General features: G+C 39.9%; 1 protein-coding gene across 2 annotated transcripts; it reads right to left on the bottom strand.

Annotated features, from left to right (window-relative positions):
• Positions 1 to 1,330: 1,330 nt before the first annotated feature.
• LOC147339305 (lactadherin-like) lies at positions 1,331 to 10,984 on the bottom strand. Of its 2 annotated transcripts, none has more exons than XM_086292217.1 (10): positions 10,719 to 10,984; positions 8,610 to 8,735; positions 8,398 to 8,529; positions 5,543 to 5,656; positions 5,170 to 5,351; positions 4,927 to 5,082; positions 4,052 to 4,196; positions 3,144 to 3,328; positions 2,521 to 2,673; positions 1,331 to 2,111 (listed from the first exon to the last, which is right to left on the bottom strand). In XM_086292217.1, the coding sequence occupies exons 1-10, from the start codon at positions 10,792 to 10,794 to the stop codon at positions 1,968 to 1,970; spliced, it is 1,413 nt and encodes a 470-aa protein (XP_086148343.1). In that variant the 5' UTR covers positions 10,795 to 10,984; the 3' UTR covers positions 1,331 to 1,967. The 2 variants fall into 2 exon arrangements, with proteins under 2 accessions (XP_086148343.1, XP_086148334.1); XM_086292208.1 differs by having other exon boundaries at positions 1,333 to 2,111; positions 3,144 to 3,346; positions 10,719 to 10,982.
• Between the last annotated feature and the right edge of the window lie 1,287 nt (positions 10,985 to 12,271).

The raw sequence follows: 12,271 nt of genomic DNA on the forward strand, positions 1-12,271 counted from the left end.
CATGTGTTAGAGATGCTTTGACCTCCACTGCTTTTATTTTACAGAGATGAAAGATGTTGCCAGAGGCCAAACATGCCAGGATTGTGAGCTTATGGGCTAACAAGGTGTAATTACTGGTGTAAAGAGCAAGCTGAAGTCTTCTGCAAGAACTGCATTCAAGCGTTTGCGATAACTGGCAACGAGTCTCTCTTGCTGTGGAGGAGTTTGGCACACTCTTTATTACAGAATTGTTTTATTCAGACATACTGGAGGGTTTTCAAGCATGAGTGGTGTGTTAAGTATCAGATCAAAGTCCAGATTTTAATTATGCCACTTTCAATTTTTTATTTTTTGAACCATTCAGAGATGAACTTGCTGGTGTGTTTTGGAATATCCAAGTGTGCTAGCACTTCAGGAAAGCACCAAAACATCCGCAGACCATCACACTACCACCACCATGTTTCACTGTTGCTATGAAGTTCTTTTTATGAAATGCTGTTAGTTTTACGCAGATGTAACAGACTCAAAACTTCCTAAACGTTCAGCTTTGGTCTTGTCAGTTCACAGAATAGTTTCCCCAAAGTCATCAAGATGTTTTTGGCACATGTAAGACGAGCCATTGTGTTCTCTAGAGTCAGCAGTGGTTTTCTCTTTGAACTCTCCCATGGATGCCATTTTTGCCACGTCTCTTTCTTATTGCTGTATCATGTATTCATTTATTACATAAACAGGCTGTTTGACCTAATTTGGATGTTAGAAAACAGTTTAAGAGTGATTCCTGTACTTTTGTACTGCGTGTCACTCACTCAAATTTGACGTCCACGTTTCCACTGTTTGGTAGAGATTCCCATTGGATGTGAGAGTAAAATAAAACTGCTATAAAAGTGGAATCACATTGAAACCTTATAAAAAGGACATAAAATTGTAAACATAATAGTAAGTTAAAGGATGAGTTTTTGTATATCAGTGTTTAAGAAATGATTTCCTGAATTCCTTAGCTTCAATTTCACCATCACCAGGCTGAGCATGAAGACTCACATCATGTTTTGTGTGGTTAGAACAGTTTGTTCTTTGCGAAACAAAGAGGAACGCAGCCAACGCCAGGCTGCTCAAAAACTGCACCTTCTTTTAAGTTTTATCTCCTTTTAAATGCTGAGTTGTACAAAAGAATGCTCACTTTTGTCTTCTTTATCTACGCCTTCATTTTGTACCCTGTGTACATGACTCTGCTAACAAGTCAGCTCATGCTTAAATCAGCTGTGAGCATCTACTCTAACATGGGCACTCTAACAGCTCAAAAATGGATTTTTGTGTCTCAGCTGAAAAGATACACAAAGTGTAGAAAGAGTTTTTTTTTTAAAACATTTAATAATGTTAACCAACAGTGAATTAAAAAAGCAATGCAAAACGTTGCTGTTTTCTACATATTTCACATTTTTTGTAAAAAGAATTAGTTGGTCATGAAATTAAATTTAGGAACAAAGCAAAAAGGTGTCAAAATGTGTTTAACCCCCCCCCCCCCCAAAACAAACAAACAGAAAACCCTACTCATCCGTGGAGTCAAAATGTGAAAGTTATCATTTTCCTGCTCTGGACAAGCGTTCCTGTCCTGTGTGGTTGAAAATGCCATAAATACACTCTGTATTACACCGGGAAAATCTCAGGGCTTGCATTCTTAGACAGACTAAGAGAAGATCTGTGCAAAAAAAAGCTCCTAAAGGACAAATTATCAATCTGTGAGGGATCTGTGAGCAGTTCAATGTTGCAGCATCAAACAAACTTTTAGCAATGTAAACATTAGGGGGGGGGGGTTGCTACAGTCAAAGTGCTACAAGTGTTAAAGTCCAAGCTATTCAGCAAATATGATTCCCATGGGGTAAAAAACAAAGCAAATGATTCTGTTTGCGATCCGTCCTCTGCTGTGGTGCGAGCAGACGGAGCATCTGAGGATGAGGATGGAGTGCTGATAAATGGTTATTGACTAGTTTCTAATCATCGCAGCCCAACAGCTCCATGCGCAGAGTGATGCGCTCGTGCCATTCCCAGGGGATGACTCGGACGTATCGAGCATAGACCGGAGGCTCAAAAACATTCTTCTTATGGGTGTTGTTGTCAGTGTTTCCCTGGAAGAGCTGCAAAAACATGTTAAGGTTACTGTTAAATGAAAACACATTGTTTTGAACACACCTTACTCCCATTTACACGTGTCAGTGACTGTTTTTGTGCATGCGTGGGTGTGTGAGTGTGTGTTTTGTTTGTTAGATTACAATTTTTTTCTGAAGTGGAGGTGAAGTGGAATTTTCTATGATTTTGTGTAGGTTTTTTAATACTGCTCCTGTTTTTCTACCTTACTGAATCAAAATATTGTTTTGTCATATTGTATTTTATTACGTTTTGTTTAATGTTTTGGATGCTGCAACACAGCAATTTCTCAACTTTTGAGATAATAAAGTATATCTTACCTTATTTTTAACGTAGCTTTGACATATATGGAAAAAAAAAAAGAGGAAATGGCATTTCAGGTATTCACATACGTCTGACCTTATCATTTCCGGTGTTCTCCTTCACTGTACTCCAGGACTCCCCATCATTGCTGTAAGCAACTTTAAACACTGATACAAACTGCACTACTCCAAAGTCCTTTGCACCCTGTGTGATGATGCCCGTGAGGCGCTTTGTCTTCTCTAGATCAACCTAAGATAAGATAAGATAAGATAACCTTTATTAGTCCCACACGTGGGAAATTTGTTTTGTCACAGCAGGAAGTGGACAGTGCAAAAGTTATGAGGCAAAAATTAGAATACAATAAGAATAAATACAGTACACAACTGTACAGAATAGAATAAAATAAAATACTATATACAGTAGAATAAAATAAAATAAATATACAATAAGATAAAAATAGAATACAAATACAAATACTATATACAACTGAGTAAAAATACAACGATGACAGAAAGGATTATTGCACTTAGTATTATTGCATATGTATGGATGTGTGTGCTTGATCAGTTAAAGTCTTTATTATGGAGTCTGACAGCAGTGGGGAGGAAAGACCTGCGAAATCTCTACGGGGAAGGAGCAGGAAAAAAATGGCATTACCAACTAGTAACTTCAAAGAAAACAAGATTTTTAAAAAAGGTGACTGCTGCGGTTTCCCTCACCTGGATCCACTCTGAGCGGTTGTTGTAAGCAGGAGACCATGCATTAGTCTTCCCCACCTTATCCAGCCGGGCAAACTGAGGGTGCCACGTGAAAGTATCAATGCCCCACGTGCGGTAAGAGCTGGAGGCTGAAAGCTGCCCGTCTGAGATGAACCGAGACTTCATACCAAGAGGCTCTGAGCAACCTGCCGTGTTTGAATAAACTGTGAATCAAAAGGCAGACGGACAGACGGAGGGAGGGGGAAGCCAAAGCAACAGAAAGAGAAAAGAGGGGAAAAATTGAAATCACCCGACAGAAAAGAAGAATCAACTTCACCCAACATTTTAAGAATGACGAACATTCACAAAGCGAGTGACTGATTACAATCACAAATACCCACCAGTGACCGAGTGAAAGGAAAAAAACAGAAGAGCCACACAATGCAGAAGAAAGCATGCAACATAGCACACAGAGCTGTTTTTCTTTAAACCTTTTAGCATTAAGATCAAATAAGACAAAAGCTGAAGATGGACAAAAACACAGCCGGCAGTGTTTTTATTCTTGAGTGCTTGAAATGGCTTCTTTTGTTGTTTCATAATAAGGACTGTACCCACAGAGCTATAGTGGATAACTTCTATGTGGTCAAACTAGGCTAGATGTGGTGCAATTAAATTTCAAAAGTCTGTCATTTCACCTGTCAGCAAGACCACAGTAAGAAGACATCAACACAGTAGCACAAGACACACTAACGATGCTGCGAGGAGTTATGCAGTTTAGGTTAAGGGTTCACAGAGGCTGTGACCTGACTTCGACTTAGCGTACACCACCTGTCCTTTTTCATTATTGTCCTATCTTTTTTATCTAACTGCTTTTGCTCGCTGACCTTGCTGTAAGTGTTACGGCTGTGCTGGAAGTTTATTGTGTTTACCGTGAAGTTCACAGCCCAGCAGCTCCATGCGCAGCGTGCAGGCCCTGCGACAAACCACGGGGATGATGCGGATGTACTGGGCCACGATAGGAACGTCAAAAAGGTTTGTCTTTGTGCGGTCGTTATCTATGTTGCCCACAAAAACCTGCAGCAAACAAACACAGGTGAGCAAACTGAATAAACAAAGTCAACAAGAACACTCAGAGAGCACAACTAACTCCCACCAAAGGGCAAGGGCTATACTAAAACTGTTTTATGATGTTTTTATTACAACATGATGATGTCAGCCTGTAATGGCGTCACGGTGTGTTTTATAGCTCTCTCTATGCCCTTTCATATGATAGATTACTCAATATGGTTTCTTTAAATTCTTTTCAAGATCAACTATGATCTTGTTGATTTTGAAGGTCAAGGTCAAATGCTTAGCTACCCTAGATACCCAGGTCCCCCAAGGGTAGTATATAGTTGTGAAGTTTGAAGACAAAGAGAATAATCCTTATTTGTCCTGCACTGGACTTTGGTGCAACAGGGCGGTCTGGGCTGCCTACCCTTCAGCTTTTTTTTGATTGGCTGCCTCTTACAAACAGAGGGTTCAAACAAGAGGTGGGTGGAGCTTGTCAGTGAGAGCAGATATCATCTGTCATCTCAGGAACACAGCTCTAAATAAACATCAGGGAGAGGCATGAGTTGAAAAAAAAAGTCTGGCTCATTGGGATTACTTCTACACCTCATCTCATTGTTCTAGATTGTTTAACACCTTAATATCGACATCCACCACTGTAAGAGTATCTATGTGTTAGAAAATGAGAAAAAGCTTAACAGGTCCACTTTAAACACAATAGAAAATAACATATGTAGTACAAAGTTGTGTCTACCTTATCCCTCTGCTGGCCATCCACTTTGTAAGTGATGTAGGAGTTTCCATCAAGGCTGCTTGCCACCTTGAAGGCTTTGATGTACTCAGCTGTGCCCAGGCGACTGGCACCCTGAGTGATGATGCCCGTCAGACGCATAATCTTCTGCATATTAATCTGTTGTAACCAAAACGCCATGGGTCAGTGAGCATCTGGACAGGTCATGCACTGCTCAGTCTCGTCAAAAGCATTCACTTCTCTCACCTCGATCCAGGGGTTCTTGTCGTGTGTGGCTGACGTCCAGGCGTTGACGATGCCTTGGTTGTTCAGTCGAGCCAACTCTGGGCCCCAGCGCTGAAGACCCAGAATGCCATAGTGCACAGAGGAAGCAGAAATCTGGGACTCCACGATTGCTCCTCCCTCCATCCCCAGCAGAGAAACACACCCTGGGGTATGAGATGGAGGGATTTTTTGTTACTCTTGCCACGCTTTAGATCTTTTTCTCATGCTTGAGTGAGCCACGCTTACAAGGATATCTCATCAGTTTTTAAGTTCTTTAAAAAATGTTGAGGCAAAGCGAGTAACAACAGGCTGTCAGGCTGTTTGAAATGTGTGTGTCTAATGGTGGTGCACATACGTAGCTGGCACTGCTTTCCAACATACGGTGAGGGGCACTGGCAGGAGTAGTCTCCATCCAGATCTCGGCATTGCCCTCCATTCTTACAAGGCTGTTTTTCACAGTCATTTACATCTGAAAATCAAATTCAGAAATTACAAAACAAATAAATAAAACAACAACAACAAAAACAAAAACAAACAAAGAGTGCTTCAGATGCGGTTCACACTTGTCAAACAAGCACAAACATCTGAGGGAAAACTGGTGGAGGACTGAAGCAGGTGAATGACCATAATAATTTCACTGTGTCTCCAGCATTCAGCTGGTGACAAATAATTACTCTTCAATCTTATTGCGTTGACAGAAGTGGCCCTGAGGCATGGCGTCATTGAAGAAGGAAAAGTGAACAGGTGGGAACAGCGGAAACTTTGAAGTTATATCCTTGTCGTGTCACCTGACACACTTACACACCAACTATTCTGGCAACAAGCTAGAACATCTGCTCAACAGCAGTATACACAAACTGAGCTCTTTAAAAAAAAAGAAAAAAAAAGAAGGTATTTCAAATAATAGTGAAATTTGTCATTAAGTATCATTAATGTTTCTCCTTTGATTGAAGGTCCACTGTCTAGGTAATGCTTGGTAATCTCCACAAGGTGGCACACTCATACAACATGAAGACTACAGACAGTTGGGATGATTACACATTTTTCTTCTCTACTGTTTGAAAAAGAACCTATTCATTTTTAAACCAAGCAGTGAGACTGCACACCAAACAATATTCCTTCAGTTTTTAAAAGGCAAAATGTGACTGAAAGTAAGCAGCTAAGAAGACAAAAGGTGCTGTTTTACTAAATGACCAGTATATAGATTGCTTTGTAATAATAGTAGGTTATGTTAAGTCTTTGTGTTTGGTTTGTATTGAAAACCAGTGTGTACCATGTTTATGATGTTTTCCCAAACCCGCAGCCAGAGGAGGTCAGCCCCACTCCCTGCTCCATGAAAAATCCACAAGCAGAAAATCTCAGCCGCATCAATGAATTATATGATCTACACAGCAGAATACACTGTCTTCTGCTTTTTCATCTCTGTGTGAGAAATAGTATGCGCACTGGCTAATACAGGGATATGACATATGATGATACAACATAATATATAGTTTATAATCTGAATATAAATTAACTGTTGTAAAATTGCAATGATACAGTGCTTTTATAAGGTGTTATAGGTGCATAAATGCTACAAATGTGTCATTTTAGCCAGATGGTAGGTGGTTGCTAGGCAATGTGATGGCATAATATTGTATATAGATAAGAAACTTTAGGGTCCTAATGTACCTATGTGTCAATTTTGTTTGCTTAACTCTAACTGTGTAGGAGGAGTTTACGTGCAAACTTTTATAGTGACAGTGATAAAATCTAATACGATTTTTTTTTTAAAGGTAAAGTCCAAAAACGTTGTTACGTTATTAAGTTCAGACTTGATGAAAGCTGTGTAACTGACACCTAAGCATCACACATGCCTTATTTCACCCGTTTTAGTAACGCCAAGAAACTTCAGAATGAATGCAGGGCTGACGTAATGCCACATGGGTCTGTTTAATTCCTGTTCCAGTTAATGCTAAGAGGATTGGTCACAACAGCACGGGCACAGCACAGCTAATAACACTGAGAAACAAATGATCTTACCAAGAGGCAGACTGTGAAATAGCCTTTGCTTTTTTTTGCTACTTAAATCTGAAGCCTGAAGATCTGGCTTGTACTGAACATTTTATTTTTGTCAAGTGGAATTCATTTTCACACGCTCTGGCTTCACCTCAGTGACTTCTCAAAGGCTCTTTACCTACTATCACATCACTTGTTTTTTGTGGAGTGTTATTTCCGTGCATTTACTGGACATATTATATAGTGCGGCGTATATTGTCTGCCTGGTTCAAAATTAGAAAATATGGGAGTAGACGACCAGACTGCACCAACACTACAATTGGTGGTCAGAGCATGGGCTTTGGGAGGGTGAGCTGTTCCTCCACAAAAAGAGGAAAAGAGGGGAAAAAAAGCCTCTTCACAAAGTTATGCAAGATTTTGAATCAGAAGGTTTATACATTAAATCTTTTTCATCATTTTTGCTACCAAACTCACAGTTCAGGATGTCAGCCACTGCTCAGAGGTGTCTAGGAATAATATTCACACACACACACACACACACACACACACACACACACACACACACACACACACACACACACACACACAAACAAACAAAACCCATCCTAAGTTTGGCTCCCTTTTTGTTATTTTCTCATGCATTTGCTCCACTAATAATCCTCATGTTTTAATGCTAATTTTACAAGCAAACTTGTATTGGATTCTGCTATGAGGATATGACTGAATTCACTATTCATTTGACTGGGATAAAATAGATGCAATGTTGACCCTGTGTGAGAAGCATCTGCATGCTAAGAGACTTGGAGTGGTCTTTTACTAATTAGCCAAAGAGAATAACCACAGAAGCCACTGAATGGGCTCCTTTCATGAAGCTGCTGAGCGGACTACACATCCCTTTCATTGCCGAAGTTGTGACCGGAAGAAAAAACTCCTTGTGTTAAAACTTCTAGAGAAATCTGCTGCAAGTGGAGCTTGCTACTGTGTTTTTCACATTTTTGGGTAAGCTGTTCTCTAAAAAATACTACTTTGAAAGAAATTAGAATGCAACCCATTCCTAAACGATAAATCTTTTATGTCAACATTAAGTGGCCAGAAATTGTTTTAAAATTCATTGAATAAGGAGTTAAATGTCCTCTGGAGTACAGCAAGTAGTCTTATAGATGCAAAAAGGGTTCAGTTCAGGCTTTTGACTCATAGCCAGAAGTAACTTACTGATCTGGCAGTGCACTCCCTTAAAGCCGGGCTGGCACTTGCAGATGTACTCATTGAAAACATCTCCTCGTCTGGTCGGAGCGATGACCTCGCAGGACCCATCGTTCTTGCAGGGGTTGGGACTGCAAGGTCCTGAAGATGGAAAAAGAAAGGTGTTAATTTCGGTACGTGCTTCGGTGCTTTCCCACCAGAATTTTCCTTTTCAGCTCTACCTGTCTCTGTCAGGTTACAGCTGTCTCCACCAAAGCCATCGGCACAGATGCAGATGAAGGGTTCCTCTCCTACTCCAGTCACGCATGTTGCTCCATTGTAGCAGTGATTTACCTTACAGTAGTCAGCTGAGTGAAAGAGATAAAGGAAAGGCAGTGCAACGATTATTAGTATTTACTATTCACACCGCGGCTGCACATGCATGCATCCACTGCAAAAAGCACACATTTCTATAGTAGATAGTGAAAAAACAACAACAAACAACAAAACAAAAAAACTTGTCATTTAATTGTTTATCTATTAATTAATTACTTGTTGTAGTATGAATGGCCCGGGAGATGTCTTAATCAGCAGGAGAAGCTCCAAACCTCCAAAATATATGCCCTCCTTTACATTATTCAAACCTGCAGAGTGGGCCAAATTGGTGTCTTTGGCAGATAATTCTAGTTCCCGGGCATTATGTTTGATGCCCCAGGTCTAAAAGATGGTATCGCTCAGCACTACCAACTCAATATAGCACTGCATTTCCCAAAGTTCAGTTCTATTGCAGATAATGTATGGTAAATGGTTGGGTACAGCCATCAGGTGTATCTAAAGAGTAACACAGAGATCTTTCCCTGGTGTTGCTGGAGTTTCTGCCCTGATCAGTGCTCCTGCAGTTTTTGCTGGGAGGCACTGAGTCACACATCATGCCTGGATTGTGTGAAATGATGGCTCAGACCTCAATGGGAGCGGCAGGACAAAAGCTTATGAGTCATACGAGATCTCTCAAAGTTACAAAACCTTTACCTCATTATGTTTGTTTTCTTTTTCCAGTCTATTGACTCAACAGCAGCAGTCACCATTCAAACTGTGAGCAGCTCCAGGTACAACAAACTGCAATTTACTGGCATTTTGTTTGGCAGTGAGGCCAAAACCCTACATGAATTATTCTTGAATACAGCACAATCTATGTTTACGAAACTATTTGCCATGAAAACGGATCAGAAGAATAAACACATAAATAAATAGCCCAAAATACAGTGGAAATGTGACTCAATATAAAGTTTTATGTGGTTAAATTCTCAAAAAGTGTATCCCGAATAAATGCTGGAAAGTGTCTAAGGCTGTGTGAGCTGGAAAACAGCTGGTCCTATGATGTAGCCACTGTCTTTATGAGCCAACCTCTGACAGCAGAATGTGTTTATGTCCAGGATTAGCTGAGTTTTCCAGAAGCATGCGGATCTTTGAATAACAGACTAGGTACACAGCATGACAATACAGCAGCTCAGGGGTGGGACAGGATATGCACCACACCTGACAGACAGGTGGGACTCTGAATGTACACAACCACCATGAGAACAAAATCACATTTGCATGTTGAACTAAATTTAGATGTGTGGACAGCTGCTTCATGATGGCCCCAGACAGGAGCACAGATGGCATTAATTTCCTTTCCATCTGCATCAAATCCTTGTGAGTCCAGGTAGATGTCCACAGAGACAACTAAAGGGACACCTGTAAGTGTGCCTGTGAGAATAATGACATTTCTAGAAACACTGTCCACTGAGAAAGGGGAAAACAACCACGAGAACTGTTCACTACTGCAAGTATCGCTTCTTGTACAATGATCACTGCTCAGAATAGAGCTTAGTAATAACAGAGTATCACGTGTAATAACAGACCGGTCTCACATTTAATCACCTAGTCTACCAGGACAATAATGAGCTCACATTATCATAGGCATACGTCTACATTGACTGCTTTCAGGGGGCAAAAAAGTGCACAAAACTGAATCCTAAATGCTTAAGTAAGAATAGTAAAAATACTTGAGATATTTAGGCTACTGTTGTACATCTGCTGTTTTCTTTTCGCCCTGCATTACGTTGATTTATGTGAAAAGGAAAAACAAAAAGCAATCAAAGTAGGTCACTTCACAGTGAATTGACAATATAATGGGGAAAAGGGAAGCAAATGCCATGGAAAATACAACAAACAGCACCAGAGTCCCCTTAAGGAGAAATGGAGTCTAGTGTTAGAGGCAGAGACCTGTCAACAAAGTAAACTTTTAAGTTCTGCGTTAACGCAATATTCCGCTTTGATTCGTGTCGTTTATTCAAAAGGAAACTTACCTGTAACTGAATGCAGGCAAAGCAGCAGAGCAAATGTTCCTACATACGCTGGGGTTACATTTCCAGGACGTTTCATATTTGTTTTAGCCTTACTTTGTCCCGGGGGGTTGTTTGTCCGGAAAGACGCGCTACCTTTAAAATTTGAATACCAATGCGGCTTTGAAATGCAGTCGGAAATATCGCAATTCCGACTAAAACGCAGATGAAGAGCCGGGTGATAAATGGGAGAGCTGAGATTTTCGTTAATACCCGAGTTAACGACGTGTGACGTTTTCTGGTGGGCGGAGAGAAGTGAGGAGGAAGTCCTCTGATATTCATTCATGGCAGTCTGTTCGCCACTTCTTTCATTATTTTTTACTTCTTGTTGACTTCAAACTTACTTACTCCTACATTTAAACAAAACAACAAAGAACGAAAACAAATGTATTTATGTGCTATGGTGCTGGTCAATTTTTTAAATTGACTTTATGCATTCTAATATGCCTTACCATTAAAGGCATTTTCCACTTTAATTTTGTCTCTTCATCGTGAGTTAACTTTTATCTAAAATTAACTGAAAGTCGTTGAAAGGCATCAGTCAGCTTAATTACCTGTTATTCAACTTCATAGTGCACCCTAAAATATTTGTGCGTTGAATAACTTGTTTTATTGTGAGCATGTGAATGCACCACTACCCCCTCCCCTTGGCCAGATTGACAGGTTAGGCTGAGATTTGAATTAGCCCCAGGGATTATATACTGGAAACGAAAACACCTGTAGCATAGGGTACTGTGCAAAAGTCTTGAGCCACACCTCACTTTTTATTTCCCTTCTAAGGAGCCAGACTTTATTTAAATTCTTCTTTAACACTGGCCTATAAATCATTCAAGTATTTAAAACTCCCTAACTCAAGAGATGAGCCAGTGTTGTGTCTACACACGACATACAACTTAGTAAATAAGCAATTTTAATCGTATCTTTATGTTACTAGCAGCCTGCTTCCTATTTCTTTAGCTGAATCTAACCAAAGATAGCACAATTTGACAGCATTTTTGTACCAAATCAGCAATTACTGAAAAGCTATAAATTACAAAATGTAGTAAACAATCCAAAGAAGAGCTTTGAATGTCCTTAAAGAAGCCTGGTGACGTATTTCTGGAGAGTGTTCAGGCTGTGTTGAAGAACAAAGATGATCATAACATATATAAACTTTCAAGCTGGTTAGAATTGTACATATTCCAGTTTTTGCCTTGTATACTGTATTTCCTTGTATCTTTGAAAATGTTTCAATAAACCAGTTGGAAGATATTTCTAATTTTCCCAGAAAAATGTGAAGAAATTAGGGAGGGCCCAAGACTTTTGCACAGTACTGTAAAATTACATGTAAACATGCAGTTGGAACATTTTGCTGACAGGATCTTTTGTTTCCCCCAACATAAAAGAAACGGAGGGATTTAACAAGGGATTTAACAAGTCTAAATTAAATCCTCGTGGGAAAACTCGACTGTTTGGTGGCAGAGCAGTCACACTGCAGAAATCAAACTGATCCAGATCTGATTATTACCAAATATATA

Source organism: Aulonocara sp. 'chitande type north' Nkhata Bay, linkage group LG1 (assembly GCF_057382095.1).
Source record: "Aulonocara sp. 'chitande type north' Nkhata Bay isolate Kocher_YH1m ecotype deep benthic linkage group LG1, A_spYH_male_GT1.1, whole genome shotgun sequence".
NCBI lineage: Eukaryota > Metazoa > Chordata > Actinopteri > Cichliformes > Cichlidae > Aulonocara > Aulonocara sp. 'chitande type north' Nkhata Bay.

Coding starts and splice junctions, on each gene's coding strand:
- LOC147339305 (XM_086292208.1), bottom strand. CDS start 10,794: ATGAAACGTCCTGGAAATGTAACCCCAGCGTATGTAGGAACATTTGCT. Junction 8,530..8,609: donor CTGTAACCTGACAGAGACAG/GTAGAGCTGAAA, acceptor TTCCATCTTCAG/GACCTTGCAGTCCCAACCCC. Junction 3,347..4,051: donor GCTGGGCTGTGAACTTCACG/GTAAACACAATA, acceptor TTTGATTCACAG/TTTATTCAAACACGGCAGGT.